A 17,624-nucleotide genomic window follows, 5' to 3' on the forward strand; every position below is an offset into this window, starting at 1 on the left:
ATGCTCAGGAGTGCATTTACCTCTGAGTCATAGTGACTCGGCTGGCTGCACGTAAATATGTGGCAATAATATCAGCCTTTATTTTGTCGGGACACGACTGGAAACACAAATTGACGTGGTCGTGTTAACGGTTTCTAAGGACTGAGCAGAGATTTGCATTGAAACGCTCACAGCCTCCGTGTGAGCTGGAGATATCTTCTCCTGCTGATTGAGCTGCGGGGCCGATGGCAGTCTGAAGGCTCCCACACGTAACAACGCATCCGCCCCTCATACACAAAACGTACAGTTTTAAGTCCGATTGCTTTGCACAGAAACGATTTGCTCCTTACACCGGCGCAATGGGGACGAAGTGCTCCTCCCTGTAGCCGCGCTGGCCAGAGCTGTCGGAGTAGATAGGAAGGGGAGACAAGGAGCGCGCGGGAGCGCAGAGGCGTCGAGCCATTCTGCAGGCTGCAGCCAGGGCTTACTCGAGGCGTCCGCGGAGCAAGTGTTTGTTGTGGAAGGAAACTTCTGACCCACGCGCCGCGAGGAGGCGCGCGTATCGCGCTGAGGCGCGCGCTTTTCAGTCGTCGCTGCTTTATTTATACTAGTGTGTTTTTAACCAGCCCTGTTACTCCCATAACGCTGCCGCGACACAAGCGGAAGGAGAGCTTTACCCGTTCACCCCTCCATGCACTGCTGCTCATTCTTAAACACGTACAACAGAATGGCGAGCTGGGCGTTGGCCCCGCCTTTAGCCCCTAAGACTCATGGGAAATGGGGGATCGCGGATGTAAATTTCCTCATCATAACTGAGGGATGTAATGTTGATTATATGGTTACTGTTTGTAATTTTATGTGTGATACCTAGATTGTCAATAAGTTAAAAAAAAAGAATAAAAATAAAAACCATAACTGAGGAACTTGTGAACAGAATAGACGTGCATACTGTTTGGCAGATGCAGATAAACTCAAAGACATGAGCCTGAGGCAAAAATGACTCCACCCACTGTGTGCTAATAAATCACACTTACACTCTGAGTCAGGCAGTGATCCGTCAGGATGACAATGTTGCCTAATTCATGCGGCTTGTACCCCGACGCGGCTTGAGTATGTATAAAATTAGTTAAACACGTGAAAATGGGTGGGTGCGGCTAATAATCGGGAGCGCTTTGTAGTCCGGAATTTACGGTACTTCTGCTTGAACTACAAAGTAAAAACACGGGGGCTTTTAGATTTCACTGAATATTCTTCACATACTTACTCTTTCACTTCATCAGCTTTCTGCCGACGCCGGTCTTTGTCCATTTCTGAGTTTTGTTGTTTTTTATTATTACCTTTGTTTTCCTAAGATAAAAATAAAATGGATGGCAGGAGAATATTAACGGAGAATGTCTTCATGTGATGAGCATAAGTCATCGCGTGTGTGATCATGCTGAGTTGCCTCATCATCGTCAGAGCCAGACGAGCCGTCGTCTTTGGTCTGCCTCTTCTTCTTGGCTTCCGGCTCTTTGCATTCCAACTCCTTGCCTTTACTACCTTCCCTCTTCTTCCTCCTTTCTTCTTCACGGTGGGTCTTGTCCTCCGATGCCCTCTTCCTCTTTTTCTCTGGTTCTGCTGTTTCCCTAAGAAAAGATGCAAAGCTTTACTGACCAATAGAAGGACAGCAGTTGTACACTTGTGTTTGTCTGCATCATTTGAACATTAGATATGGAAGTTTGTTGGAAATGCAGCACTTCTTTTTCGGGAGGTACTGACATTTCACTTCCTGATCCGTGATGGTCTTGTTGCTGAAGCAAATGCAACTTCTCACTTTTGGGCTTCCTGCCTCGTCGTTTAAGAGGATCTCCACCTAAAAACACCAAGAAACACATTCAGAAAATACTTCCACTTTATGGATAAATGCAATAATTCTGAGACATTTTCATTGAAATCTGCTTTGTGTTTTTAGTCTTTGTTATTCCATTCTCCTGCAGCAGATCTAAACTATTCTGCTGTGCACTTCAATGGGTCTTTTTAACACCGGGAAGATGTCAGCATTGCACATCACACTTACCAGATGGACTGACAGGACTTGCATTTTTCATTTTCTTGTTCTGAGTCACTCTGGAAAGTAGTTAACGTTCTCCTTAGAAAGATTTCCAACTCTTTCACAGAGACAAAAGTAGAAATGTTCATGACCAACCTTTTTCTTTCTTCCTCTCTTGGCTTTTGAAACATCTGTTGATTCTTTCTGAGATGATCCCTGAAAATGGAGATGATTAAATTGTCTTCTTACCGTCTGCTTTGCAGCTAACCCCGCTGCATTTATAACTGGTCACCTGGATCAGGTGAGCTCAGTCAAGCAGAAACTGGGAACACTCAATCCAGTTAACCAGCAAGGGCCTCAGAGACTTCTGCCATAGTGATGGGTTTCCCTAGAATTTCAGCATCCTCATCATCGACACGTGGAAAGTTATTTTTATCAGGCGTTGGATCTGGGGAGTGTGGACACTCAGATGCATAAAGAGGCCAGTACAACTTTGCAAATGTCTCATTTATACTAACTGGGTGTGTGATGCTCACGCTCGTTGAATAATCCCCGCACTCAGGTTGAGGATCTGAGTAATCTGACTCCTCGTAGATAGAACTTGTTGGTTTTACGGTGATATGCATGCAGTTTAAGGGTTTTACTTTGTTATGTTTGTTATTTGAATGAACACTTTACTGTGGAGCAGTGCAATGTTACTGATGAGAAATCTTTTAGTTATGTTACCCTGACGTTCTTCGTTTAAGAAAGGGGGGTATAATATCAGGTGACACAAATGGGTAGGAACCTTTGTGTGTCGATATGTTCATGAAGGGGAGATTAATAAAAGGGGAACCTGTGTGAAGCTACAAAGTGTGTCTCGAGTGTTGGTGATATAAAAAGACGTAAAACTCAGCCACTTGAACAATCACAACAAATAGCTCAGCTGGTACCTCAGGGCAGGCTAAAGCTGGTAAAGCTTCCTCATGACGTCTCGTTACTGGGTGCGCTGCTACAAAACCTCCGGGGCAGTAAGCCTCGAAGATATGGATAGGAGAGCCCTTGTCAGAGAGATTGCCCCCAAGTCTGCAAGCCGTCCACACCACCAGCTCGCTGGTCTGAAAGTGGGGGATGCATACCGGTGCATGCGTGCATACCGGTGCATGCGTGCATACCGGTGCATGCGTGCATACCGGTGCATGCGTGCATACCGGTGCATGCGTGCATACCGGTGCATGCGTGCATACCGGTGCATGCGTGCATACCGGTGCATGCGTGCATACCGGTGCATGCATGCATGCATACATACCGGAGGGCCCCGGCTTAGCAGCTAGTGAGAGCTGTGCACGGTCTGATTCCAGGATGTCAGCTCCAAGCACCTCAAAGTTTGGACACACGCGTCTATTCCATTCAGCAGCACCGAAAGTCCCACTAACCTAGGTTTTTAAAGATGTTGTCACCTTGGCTGGTCAGTTAGGATTATTTTGTGAACTTGTGCACATATTTGGTGATCCTTTAAAATTAAAACAAATTTTCCTTAATACTTGTCCAGTGGAACCCCCACCTGCTGAAGCTGGTTGTGAACTTTTACAGGCTTACAGTATCCAGTTGGAACGAGAACATCCAACATTTTGTATGACTTAAATAAAAGGTTTCTTTCTTTAAATGAGCTAATATAATAAAAGAATTTCAATACTTTTGCATGTGTACAAGGAATAAAAGGAAGAGAACAAGAAGCGTTGCTGAGGTTGCTTTTTTTCCAACTTATTTTTTTTCAACTTTAACGACAAACAAAGATTTGTTTTTCAAATGTTTTTTTTTCAAATTCAACAACAAACAAACAACAACGATTTTTTTCTTTACATTTTTTACCGGTTTCAATAACAAAGATTTGTTTTGTTTTTTCAAAACAATCTTTTTTTCAAATTCAACAACAAACGAATAACAAAGATTTTTATCGAATTACATATCTGCCAAAAATTGAAAGGGCGTAAAGACAACTAAGCGGGCGTATTTAGAAACTGAGTGAGTGAACCTTAAAACAGTGCTGGCGCAATTCTAACCAAGCGACCCCGTATTTTACAACTGAACGGCTGAAATCCTAACTGAGCAGTGATCCTTTTCGGTCAATTCTCTTTTGCGCCCTCACCTGGATTTACGCTCAGTGTTAAGGGGGCGTTTTTGTCACTTGGGGGCAGGAACCTTTCTGGTTGATCTGATTGGCTGAAATTTGCATGCCAAGCAGCGGGGCGGGACTTTCATTTTGGGGCTTTAATAGGAAAGGAACGGCGGCTGTAACGTGGATTAAAATCATTAAAACTGTAACAAATACAGTGAATTTCACATGAGAAAAACTTACAGCACAAAAAACCCCGCTGCACTTTCTTACCTTAGTTTTGGGTCGTTGGTTAATGTTTTAATCCGCGTTACATCCGCGGTTTTTTTCCGGAACAGGGGGGGGGGTAGTTTGACACAAAGAGCCGACATTTCTAACTGTGATAGTCAAAGAGCCACACCACACACTGACCTGCCAGACAAACACACAATTAAAGCCATGTTATTTCTCATAACCCCCTCCTCTCCTCTCCTTACAACAGCACTGGATTAAACGGCGCCGTTTCAGTTTAGTGTTTTTTCTGTATTTAACGTTAACACACATACCGGTGAAATGTGCACGCTGGTGTGTGTTTAAAAAAAGGCAGCGAGCGCAAAACTGAGTTGGTTGTGATTTATTTTTTCAGTCATCAATCAGCATTTCTAATCCATCAAAGTCCTCATCTTCTGCATCTGGAACAGCTGGGCTACATCTCTATCAGACACGCCGGCTTCCCTTTCCTCATCATCAGAGTCCGTCTCTTTGCTATGCGGCTCCTAAGAACAGTAAAGCAGACACCTCAGGCCAAGTTTAAGTCCTGCAGTCCCAAAGTGTGGCGTAACTCGCCCGTTGCTGCATCCCGGTAAGGGGGAGGATGGACAGCTTTTCATTGTCATCTGCTGGAAGTAGCAGCGCTGAGCCTCGAGTCGATCTTTCAACGGAGGCCTTTCTTTCCTTTTCCATGGAAACTCAGCTGCTGCGTCTTCTTGTCTTGTCGGAGTTGGTTTTCCAGCGTCCTCTCTTCCGAACCATGGATTCATTATTTTAAATTCTCTGGCAGCTGAGGTTTGATAAGTTAGAAAGATCTCCACAGATTCAGACTTCCTGCTTCAATAACTCCTCTGATAAGCGTTCAAATGTGTCAGCAAATATCTCAATCCTTTTGTATTAATACAGAGAGTGAACCACAAATGCATTTCTGAAGAAAAAAGATCGTTTTTTGCCTTTTAATCAGAATTGTTCGCTTTAAGCTGTGAATGCAGACATGCAGCAGCCGGCTGCCAAGGGACCGTCAACAAAGTGAAACCTCTGTGAACTGTGAAATACCACTGTGTAAAAATCAATAATCTTACAAAAAAAATCATAAAACTATTATAAAGCATATTCTTGTTACAATACATATTTTGTAGGATAGTCCATCTTCATTTTATCTTGTTGCATATACTTTTACAAATTGTAATAGATATGAATCATGACTAAAGTTATAAGTAACTTGACATGACCTTATTGTCATACTAAAATAAAGAATGTCAATAGTTCACTTTGTTTATTTATAGGAATTTTTCATATTTACAAATGGATCAGATTTGGTCAAAAATCCTGAATAGCTCTGAAGGTGCCAGAATTTTTTTTGCATAATCTTTATTTTTGTAGGACAATAAGGTCATGATTAGTCAGTACAGGAGGTTTTGTGTCAGTAACTACAGCATCTTCAAAGCTATTGAGCATTTTTGACCAAATCTGATCAATATTTAAATATGAAAATTCCTAACAATAAACAACGTGAATTATGACATAATATTTATTGCAGTAGGACAATAAGGTCATGATTAGTCAGTAGAGGAGGTTTGGTGACAGAAGCTTTAGTATCTTCAGAGCTATTGAGCATTTATTTTATGATTCATGTCTCTATTAAAATTTTAAAACTATAAGCAATAAAATGGAGGTTGACTTTCTAACAAAATTTAGTATAATAAATAATAATGTAGCATGACTATGCTGACGAGTCTTCATTACCAGTTCATATAAATATAGACATTTATTTGCTTTTTAAAAGTTCACTGATTTTTACAGAATGGTGTTTCACAGAGGTTGCACTTTGTTGACGGTCCCTTGGCAGCCGGCTCGCTGCATGTGTGCATTTACACCTTGAGACGAACAATTCTGATTAAAAGGGAAAAAAAACGATCTTTTTTCTTCAGAAATGCATTTGTGGTTCACTCTCTGTATTAATACAAAAGGATTGAGATACTTGCTGACACATTTGAAAGGTTATCAGAGGAGTTATTGAAGCAGGAAGTCCGAATCTGTGAAGATCTAATTTAACCGAACTGCAGCTGCTCTATTCCCGTGTTCCTCCGCGTAGCTGATAGCTGCAGTTTAAAGTGTGCCTCATAATCGTGTCTCTTTGCATTTCCAGGGTTTCCAAAATGAAGTTGTTCTGCATTATTCACATATCTGCTCCTTTGTACTATTGGGGGGGGGGGGTGTCTTCTATCACGTCCTCTCCTCTCTCCGTACCGTTCTCATGCTGTTCTCTCCTAGATCCTCTTTACCGAAGTCACGCAATAACACATTAGGGCCGCTCTGTACATTTTGGAGAAAATGTAAGACTTTCACCTTATGGTTGTGAAAGTACTGAATATAGAAAATATGATAAAAGGCAGAGTGCGACATGCAGCTCAAGAGCCGCCGGTTAACACCCCCCCCCCCCCCCCCCGCACTGAAAAATGAAGGTCCCGCCCCTCTGTCTCGCCCATAGGCCATGCAAATTTCAGCCAATCAGATCAACCAGAAAGGTTCCTGCCCCACAAAAACGCCCCCTTAACACTGAGCGTAAATCCACATGAGCGCGCAAAAAGGAACTGACCGCGCAAGATCACTTCTCAGTTAGAATTGCGCCTGCGCAGTTTTAAGGTTCCTCACTCACTTCCTAAATACGCCTGCTTAGTTGTCTTTACGCCCTTTCAGTTTATGGCAGATTTGTAATTCCATAGATTTTTTCTTTACATTTTTTTCCGGTTTCAACAACAAAGTTTTTTTTTGTCCAATTTTTTTTTTTTCAACTTTAAGGACAAACAAAGATTTGTTTTTCAAATGTTTTTTTTTCAAATTCAACAACAAACAAACAACAACAAAGATTTTTTTCTTTACATTTTTTTCCGGTTTCAATAACAAAGTTTTTTTTTGTTTTTTCAAAAGAATTTTTTTTTCAAGTTCAAAAACAAACAAACAAAAATTTTTTCTTTACATTTTTTTCAAATTCAACAACAGAGATTTTTTTTGTCCAATTTTTTTCATAAAGTGGGCCGTGTATTCAAATCGGCGGCGCCTCTCCTTGTCAGTTGTCGCTAAGGCCAGGAGCCTTCGAAGGAGAGCCTGATGACAGAATAAAATCAACAAATGACTTCACAAGGAAAAACTGGAAACAATCTGCGTGTATAAAATTGTTTAAATAAGAAAATGACTAGAATTTTTTTGGGGGCTTCACACAAAGCATTTCCATTGTATTGATTTCTATCATTCAATTCAAACTTACAGGAAAAAAGTTTCCAATGAGATTATGTTTCCATTATCATTCATGATATGTAATAATGACCAAATATCATTATCGATCTAATTTTTGTAAAAATGTTGATTTGTTCCTACATAAATTATACCGACAGCTCCATATGGGAGTGTTATGTGGACTAAAGTTATGTTTGAATACGAGTTTGCTGTACAGTAACACCTGCTGATGAGAAATAGAAAGTTTATTAGGAAGTTTTCTGTAATCAAAATCACATTTTAGAAGGAACTCAGTGCCCCCTAGATGAGAGAAAATGTTGGAACAAATAAGAAACCAAATATTTATTTCATTTTGCAGAAAGACCTAAGTCAGTTTATCTTAATCATACCATCCAAACTTTCAAAGACTATTAAGTCCACCTTCACTGTAATCCTGAATGATTGTTCCTTTTTTAATATAATGAGTTTTGTTTTTCCAGATGAAGTTAAAATTGGCCTGGTTTATTGCTTCCCTTGCAGATTTAGGAATTGGGAGTAGAACTGTGACTGTGTCTGCGCGCTGCGTCTTGTGTAGGACTAGGAGGAAGAAGCGCGCACACGTGTGTTGGGGGGGGCGTGTTGATTCTTCTGCCCTCTGGCTGCATGTGAGGCTTCGCCTGTGCTCTCTGGTACAGACATCTTCCCAGAATATTAGATATTGCCCAGTAATAAACAGACTGCAGACACTTTGTCACCTCTCCGGTAGTCGTGAAGCCTGACACCCATGAAGAACGCGGGGCAGGAGGCTCCGCCGTTGTTTATTCAGACACGTAACTTTGCTGCAAACAAAATAGTTCCCAACAAGAAAATGAAGTGATATTCACGCAAATCTAACAGCGCGCGTTCATGTTTGGTGTTACAGAGTGACTGAGAACAGTAATACCCCCCCCCCCCCCAACACAAAATCCTCCGGCGGGCGGCCGTGTCGCGCACTCAAGAATGCACGCAGCTTGTAATGGAAATGAATACAATGGAAATGAATAATTAAAACGCAGTAAATTTGTCGTATTTCCTCGCAAGACACAAACTTATGTAGAATGAGGACGTGTGTTTCTGAAACAGCGCACGTGTGCGTGTTTAAGTAGAGTGCGCACGTGCCGCGTGCCTCTCTGAGACAGTGACAGCCGCGGGCGCGTGCAGGCGGGTGCGACGAGGAGAGAAGAAGAGTGATAAAAGGTTTCCCATTATATGTACCATTTTCATTATCATTTTAATTAAGTGACAGAATAAGCTGTATTGAGGAAGGAAAAGAAAAAGCATTTTGGTGGATTGCTTTTTCATTTTATTTTTGAGTCAAAAAATGCAGCTTCATTTTGAAAATTAAAAAGCATTTCTGGTTTTGACTTTGCTTTTTATTTATGTTACAGAGTCGCTTCCATAAGAAACCCTTTATCTCTGAACACAGGACTTGCAGAGAGAGTAAATTATCAGCAAAGATTAATGTGTTTAATGTGTTTATTGTAGTTCCAATCACGCACCATATGCAAAACTTTCAACAACAACAAAAAACTTTCAAAAAAAAAGTGCGGTGATGACCTCATCACCGCGGTGATGACCTCATCACCGCGGTGATGCGGTTATCGTCACAGCCCTAGATCTAACATAACTTTAAGCAAAAAATGACAAATGTTTCTATTCAAAAAAATGAAAAATGTTTCTATTTGTACATAAACTCAATTAAAAAGGTGTTCAAATCAGAAATATACATTTCTAATTATTACTGAAACGTCCACATGCAAATTTGTTTTTTAAAAATGAGACAAAAATGTGTTTTTGAGTAAATAATAGGAATTCATTGATTTGAAAAACCTAGTTTTTCTAGTTTTTTCAAATGTGTAATAATTACTTGTGATGGTTCTCTCATGCGTTTATTAATAAATTGTATGAGTATTTGGCAAAAACCTTAAGTTGGTTTCAGGCTTGAAGTATCCAGTAGAAACAAGAAAATCTATAATTTTTTGACTTAAATAAAATGTTGATTTCTTTAAATGAGCTAATAATATCATAAAAGAGAACAAAAATTGTAGGTCAATCTTTTCTTTGAATTATTCTTTAATTATTTTCTATTTTGTTTTTGTTTTGTTTCTAGATTTCTTTTTTTTATTGCACATTTGATTGAAAAATAACATCAGGGACTCATCTGTTCACACACAACAAGCAGGAGTCAAACTTACCATTTTAGTTAGGACCGTAAACTTGGCGGAGGCGGCGCCTCTCCTCCTCGTTCCGCGCCAATGGTAGCAGCCTCCCCAGAATAAACTGACGACAGAATAAAAAACAATATTTGACTTCACAAGGAAAAACTTCAGACAATCTGCGTGTATAAAATTGTTTAAATAAGAAAATGACGTGAAATTTTAAACGTTGGGCCTACACAAAGCATTTCTACATAGGTCAGTGTAATAGACGGGAAAAGTTTAATGATCTTCTTTCTCTTTCGGCTTTTCCCATCAGGGGTCGCCACAGCGAACAAGTCGCATGGTTTACTTGGCAATGTTTTACGCCGGATGCCCTTCCTGACGTTGCTTCTCAAAGCAACTGGGTTTGGGACCGGCACAGAGGTACAGAAGGGAACAGGGAGCAGCCCGGATTCGAACCCAGGTTTCGCGGACAGAAGGCGCCGCAAACCAGCACGAGCTAAACCGGCTCCCCGGGAAAAGTTTAATGATGAAAACTCTAAAAAGGCTAAAATGTGTCTGTTTTCATTTGAAATCAATTTTAAAAGAGTATTTGTAACTATAAATTGTGCTTCTTTGAAAAAAAAATCGTGGAGAAATGAGGTGTGTTATATGTGAGAAAGATGTGTTTTAGAGCAAACACTTTCAAACTCACCTGATTCTCCCCGGCGACTCTGCGGTCCCGCCTCGCGCGATTCACATCGGCGTGCCAGACCAGGGGCCTGGGGGCAGGTTGGGGGTTCCTTGGAGGGGGTGGGGGGTTATCTTCCTGGGGGGGTGGGGGGGGTGGGGGGGATTTTGATTTTCCATTTCTTTCTGTCATTCTGCAAAAATACATTAAACGGTTAACGTTGAAGTACCTACAAGCTGAGTGGTTAGCTTACATTTTATTGTACAATGGGCAAAGAAGAAAAACACTGAAAGCATATTTATCTAACAAACAATGTATCTAACTATAGTTTTTTTCCACACACAACAAATTGTAATATCAAGACAAATGTCTCACCTTGACCGGGTTTTCTTCTGTGATTTGCGTCCGTTAGTTTGAAAAGAAAACAAATATATTGTTAGCATTGTCGTTATTAATTGTAACTATGTATGTCACATCCAGTAAAATTATATATATCTATATTTATTAGGGGTGTAACAATAAGCTAAAAATCTCAATAATTTGGTTGGATTCAGAGTTCGGCTCCATACGGTTCGGTCGGTACGCGCCACCGCTGTTAACAAATCTGTTTGATAGAAGTTACTATTTGTGAACCATAAATCTTAACTATTTCTATTTTCCATCTAACAATCTAAGCATAGTTTACACACACAAAAAATTGTAATCAATGAAACAGAAAAATATAGCTCACCAACTGTATGCCTGGGATGTCATTCTGACTCTGAATCGTTTTTTCAGCCGTTGGTATTTTATATATAACTGACAAAATACCCGCGTGCCGTTGATTCGGAACATACCATCTGCACGGATATGACTGCTTTGTAACTGTATCTGAAGGATTACAAATCCCGGGTAACATTTCAAATAGTTTAGTTGAAAATTATTACGTAAAACTAATTTGGAATTTGTTGCCCTCTAGTGATAAAAGTCATTAGTAACAGAAAGATTTGTTTTAACCCTTGTGCTGTCTTAGATGACCCCACCCTTCCATTGACCTGTTCTCCCTACCATGACAGAGGTGGATAAAGGTGGAAAGATTTCATGTAATTCATGGACACCAGTGAAGATCACAAATCATTGAAGAAAAAAGGTTCAGCGCACTGTCTAGTGGGTCTAGATGACCCACTCCCGATGGTAAAGTGATAGCACAAGGGTACCAAAAACAACTATTTTATTTTTAATTAAATCCAGCTTTCTAGTTTAGCATTACCTTGCCTTTTTTAAGTTCTTGCTGTTGGTTATGCAACAATTGTGATCAATTTAAAGATGTTTTACTTTTCTTGATAGTCAGAGCGCTTCTAGACACACCTGTCCACACTGGAGGTTATGAAAGAAGTCCGACGACCCTGGACTTCTTTTTTTAAACACTGCAGAAGAGAAGAAAATTAAAACGTTTTTGCTATGGAACCGTCCTACATAAATGAATCTTCATAGATAAGCTGCAGTAGAGGTTTGCCCTGGAGGAAGACATTTATTTGAACTTCTTTTAAAAATAAAATACTGTTTATCAGGCCTGACCTTAGTAGATTAATATATTCTTGAATATACCGGTAGTCAGATTCAAGGAAGGCTCTTCAGAAGCATCATAGCTAGAACAAATGTCTTTTAATGGCGTTCTTCAAAACCTATTACTGGGCCCCCTTTGTATTCATCTACAAACTCATGTAGGTGCTTCAAGTAAGAACTGAAACATTAAACCAATAAAATATTATTCGTTTTATACATAACCCATTAAAAGAAGACTGGGGCTGGGGGTTAATTTAGACAAAAATGTTTTTACTAAATTAATCAAATCAGATGGAAAAATACCATTATAAAACATGAATGATGTATTAGACATTTTTTAAGTAATCCTTTGAAATACAAATAAAAAATGGAGAGAAAAAACAAAGATAAGATGTTCTATTAGATGTATGAACTGCTTTGATAATCTTAAATCAAGATACAGTCAATATAAGTCTCACTTTGGATTTATTATAATTAAATAAACAAATAATCCTCCATAGGGCCCACATTTAGATTATTTTATTCATTTCAAGGTGGCTCGTAGATTGAAGCTGGATACCAGTACTGAACAAGAACGCTGCAAAAAGAATCCATTTCTCTGACTGGTGGATGTTTGCAGCATGTTGCAGAGCGGCTGGCCTGAGCTGTGAAGGGGGAACGCAACTCTATGCTTGGAATGCTGACGTCACTCCGACAACGAGGGCGGAGCAATCCAGGATGCAGAGGCGTGGCGTGTCGCAGGTAATCCTCACCGGCGCATCCGTCACTTTTCTAATCAGGGGGGTATTCCAGGAAGCATGTTTAAACTAGCCTGACTTTAAGCCTGAACTCTGGCTGAAATCCGCCTGAACTTGCTTACTCTGGGTATGTCGGTTCCAAAAGACCGGATATGAGTTGGCGTATAACGCTCGACTTGGTAACCCTGGGTTAACGCACGGTACATAAAGACATTCTCAATAGATCGCCGATTTCTGGAGTCACCATGGAAACGCGTGGAGAAAAAAAAAGAAAGAAAGCGCGACACTTGAGACGGAAGTGAGACGGAGTCTGAGATTTTAATGACGGCGGATAAAAATTATAAATCCATCAAAAAAGTAACACGGCTGAAAAATAATTTAAATAATTTAGTTAAATTAATTCAAACTCAATAATTGTTTATACAACTCAAATTTACGTATTTATCTAACTAAATGTCACATTACTCCATTAATCTTTTTTCCATCTTAATTACTTATATTTCTTGAACTTTCATATGTCTAAGTTTGAGCCGGCAGATATGCTCATTTTTATAACAATAAAAAGAACGGAAAAAAATGCACGGAGTGCAAAAATTCACCACAGTGTATTCCATCACTGTCATAACAGGATAAGGTGGTAGGGGTGCTATATAAACTCATCATCCTTTCCTTTACTTTCACTCATGGTGCAGAGACGTAAGCATAGTAGGACAATATAGCTCGGCAAAACATGGTGAAACACAGTAAAACAGCTATACAACTAAACACATTTGGTCAAAAACCCACACTTAAACCCAAATCCGTCCAGACAGGCAAAGGGAATGATATCCCAGAATCCCTTGCGGTGCCGATCTAACAGCAGCATCAAAGTTACACCTACTTAATTGAATTAATTTAAACGAAAGGAAAATAATTGTCTGAAAACTACGTGTTATTTTTAAGGTGACCTAACAAAAAAATGATTTATCTTAACTGAAGCAAATAATTAAGTTAGATCAAAGTAAAAAAGTTTATCTTTCCAACATCCATATGTGTGTGGTCTTATCACCCTCTCATGGTGGAAAAAGTATTATCTGAGCTTTTTCATCCACTAAATCATCTTCAAATGGACACGCCATGCTGCTTCACCTCTCTGTAAACAAACTAAGCTTCAACTAAACCTGCTCCGGACCAGGTTATGTTCAGAGCATGAGTTGCCATGGCAACTTGACCTACCCTGAAACATACCTCCATTTCTGGAACCGAAAGCTTAGGTTATCAACTTACTTAGCCTCAAACTTATCGTGGGAGCTAGCATAACCTGCTTTCTGGAATACCCCCCTGGGCTCATAAATTGGGCATCATGATGACCCCTCTGTGTTAAAATGAACACTTCTGCTCATTTACTTGTTTTTTATAATGAACAAAAAACATAATGAATAAAGTCGATGAGATGAAAGCACTGAAATTGCTAAACGGCACTGAAAGTGGAACTGTTGGCAAACTTTAACTGACTATAGAACACAAATGAACAAATAAACAACCACTTAAATCAAGAAATGTTCTTTAACCATCAAAATTTCATTGAACCCAGTCACACTCCATGAATCGCGCATCCGATTACATTATAGGTACGTGCACGCGTTTACAATGATTCCCTATTGTCCGTCTAGCGACTTCCACCTGTACGCGCGTAAGCGCTCCAACTTAAAAATTCCTCCCAAAGTCAAACAAAAAAAAAAACTGAAATGATCTCACCCCGTCCTTCGGGTTAACATCAGGGAGTCTCAGTTTGCTCTTGGTCACTTTCCAGCCACGTCCATCCCCAAAAGAAATTAATAATAATCCCTGCGGCAGTATTTTGAAAGGTCCACATCAGATCCTCCTCTGTAACTCCCGATGGTCGGTTTCCGGGGTATTCCGTGCGTTCTTGCTCCTTGGAAGGGCCCTCGTAGTCTCCCTTTCCGTCTCGTCAGAGTTTTCCAGTCTCCTTAGGCCTCCATCCCACCTTGTCTGTCCCTTTTTAACCCGGAAGCCATGCCGTGTGTTAACGCACCCCAGCTGGTCGCATCAGCTGAGGAGTGACGTCAGCGGCATCCCCGGTACACAAATACCCAAATTACACACATACACTAAAATAAAAGGAAAACATAGGACCTCTTCACCTCATAGGGTGTAAAATACAGAAAACATGATACATTTATGTGGCTTTGTCACAATGTAATGCGCCAAGACAAAGTAAAATGAAGACAGCGCGGCAGCTGGGAAAGAAACTGCTTCCATGTCTAGTTTTCAGTTTCTTCTGATGCGTTTCTGCAAAGTCTTTTCTCCCTCCATTCTTTTTTATTAATCATCTTCATCCTCCTCCTCGTCATCATCATCTGACGTCTGGTCCTTGGTGTCGAGGTCGTCTTCATCTTCCACCTGGAAGGAGAGAGCCACAGTCTAACTACAGCAGAGACGACACAAAGCTGAGTGACATCTTTCACCAGCTGAAACAGCTCACTGAAAGTCAGAAGAAAACCTTCAATGGCGCTGCTGAACACTGACGCCGACCTAAAACCACCATGTGCCTTGCCCAAGGGCACTTCGGCAGATGGGATGGCAGACCGGGAACTGAACCTGAGGCTCTCCAATCAACCTACAAAACGTTTTCAGAAGAAATGATCCAAAGCGATGTTTAAATTTGGTTTACTGCTCAAGTTAACCAGGAAGTCGACAGAAAAACCGTTGAGTGTGACTTCGTTTCAAGTGACAGATATCGTTATTGTATTTTAAAATCTTTGTGTTTTGCTGATTCTGATCTCCTGTTTTACATTAAGCTATAAATGTTGGTGATTAAATGCTTATTTGCATTTTTATACGTCCAGTAAAAAGACACATGAACTGTTGATCTTGATTGGTGAATTGGTGAAAATCCACAGCTCTTTAAGGATCCATTGGAGCCTCTGACGGTGAGACAATGTAGGACCGTCTCTGACAGACTTGCTCTGAGATCTGGTTTTCTTACCGTTTCTCCCAGGTCCTTGAGTCTCTTCTTGAGGCTGTGGATCTTCTGGTCCTGGTCCGCCAGCAGCATCAGCAAGTCGTCCTGCTCCTTCTTGGACTCCTGGACCTCGGACTGCAGCTTTTCCTTTTCTGTCTGCAGGATGGCCGCCGTGCTCGTGGCAGCAGCCAGCTGCTGCTCCAGCTCAGCCACGCTCCTCTGCAGGTTGATGAACAGCGTGGAGGATCAACCGAAAAAATAACAACAACATGCATCTCTACAGGTGTTATTACACACCTTCATCTTCTCCGTCTCAGATGTCTGTGCTGCCAGTCTGCTCTCCAGTTCTGCTGAAGCGCTGGGGGGCGCCGTGTCAGATGGTTAGCGGTCATAAAAATAAAGAAACGGTTCAGGAATGCAGGAAACTTGTTATGGTTAGGGGTTTTCTTTTATTTGGTTTTGTGTTGTTGTGTTTTGTACTTATGTTTTGTCTGCTTTGTGCTTCTGCAGGGTGGCCTGGGGCAGGAGGCGTGGCTTTCTAGACTGGTGTTTCTGCACACCTGGAACCAATCTACACTGTCCTTTAAAAGCCTCTCCCTGGCTCTTCCAACCTGCCAGGTTATTTCCCTTTCCATGTGGCCTCGCCCTTGTTCCTGTGAACGCTGTCTGTGGCCTAGCCTCCTGCCTTCACCCCCAGTCTGTCTCCTTTGGTTCTTATTCCTGTGGTGAAGCTAATAAACATCACTTATCTGACACATTCAGTCTGACTCTGCTCTGGGATCCGTCTACACGCCGTGACAGAATAACCTGGCCACAATGGATCCCGCGGAGCTAGACAAAGTGAAGCAAGCCATCACATCCCAAGGGGCTCTCGTGGGACAACATGACCGAGTTCTTCAGGAGATCATGTCTTCTCTTCAACATCTCTCCACCGGAGTAAACCGGCTCGGCGGTCGTCTGGACGAGGTCTCCTCCCAACTCACATCTCTAAAGTCTTCAGACCATGCTCCATCCGGGGACCTCAACCCAGCTCCGAGTCCAGCTCCTCCTCCGGTTCCTGCCTCACAGCTCCGTGAGCCCTTCATCCCCACTCCGAGCAGGTTTTCAGGAGAACCAGGACTCTGCAAACCGTTTCTCCACCAGTGCAGGCTTGTGTTTGAGCAGCAGCCCTTCTCTTATTCGTCCGATAGAGCAAGAGTGGCTTTCATAATGAGTTTGCTTTCAGGGAAGGCGTCCGCCTGGGCTGTAGCGCTGTCTGGCGGAAACTCCCCGCTCTGTGAATCCCTGCCGCTGTTCACCGCAGAAATGCTGCGCGTTTTTGATCATCCCCTGGAGGGGAAAGAGACGAGTAACCGCCTGCTCGCCCTACGCCAAGGTTCTGGTCCAGTGTCGGCTTACTCCATTGACTTCCGGATTCTGGCTGCAGAGTGTGGGTGGGACGAGAAAGCGCTCACAGGAATCTTCTACCGCGGCCTCAGGGAGGACATTAAAGATGAACTGGCGGCTCGCGACGAAACGTCAAGTCTGGAGGAGTTGATTTCCCTCTCCACCAGACTGGACAACCGACTTCGGGAGAGACGCAGGGAAAGAGCAGGAGGAACGCCGTACTCAAGCCGCTTCTCTCCGCCTGAGGTACGTCACCAGCCCGTGAGTCCCCCGGCTGCGGCTAAGAGGGCGGCCACGCCCACTTCAGCACCAATCCAGCTGGTCAGCAGTGAGGAGCCCATGCAGCTCGGCAGGACTCGGCTCTCGGCTGAGGAACGTCAACGCCGTTTCCACCAGGGGCTCTGCATCTACTGTGGCCTGTCCGGCCATCTCCGGCGCAGCTGTCCCGCGCGGCCAAAAGACCAGGCTCATCAGGCTCAGGAGGGGCACTGGTGAGCCGAACTCCTGTTGACCCCTCCTCCCGGCGCCTCCTCCTTGAAGGTACTGTTTCTTTTG

The 17,624-nt window shown here is 42.1% G+C and overlaps 1 protein-coding gene and 1 long non-coding RNA gene across 2 annotated transcripts in view; both read right to left on the bottom strand.

Moving 5' to 3' along the window:
* Window positions 1–1,399: 1,399 nt before the first annotated feature.
* Window positions 1,400–2,102, bottom strand: LOC144991035 (uncharacterized). Its single transcript, XR_013654952.1, has 3 exons — window positions 2,036–2,102; window positions 1,738–1,831; window positions 1,400–1,604 (listed from the first exon to the last, which is right to left on the bottom strand). It is a non-coding gene; the product is annotated as an uncharacterized LOC144991035 (long non-coding RNA).
* A 9,959-nt stretch (window positions 2,103–12,061) lies between these two features.
* LOC111947168 (general vesicular transport factor p115-like) overlaps window positions 12,062–17,624 on the bottom strand; it is a 32,939-nt gene continuing 27,376 nt past the window's right edge. The window contains exons 25-27 of the mRNA XM_078949446.1: window positions 15,981–16,061; window positions 15,708–15,902; window positions 12,062–15,121 (exon numbers count right to left, since the gene is read on the bottom strand). Coding sequence (XP_078805572.1) covers window positions 15,044–15,121; window positions 15,708–15,902; window positions 15,981–16,061 — 354 coding nt within the window. The 3' untranslated portion in view covers window positions 12,062–15,043. The remainder of the gene's footprint in view (window positions 15,122–15,707; window positions 15,903–15,980; window positions 16,062–17,624) is intronic.

This window comes from Oryzias latipes, chromosome 1 (assembly GCF_053564925.1).
Source record: "Oryzias latipes strain Hd-rR chromosome 1, Olatipes_Hd-rR_3.1".
NCBI lineage: Eukaryota > Metazoa > Chordata > Actinopteri > Beloniformes > Adrianichthyidae > Oryzias > Oryzias latipes.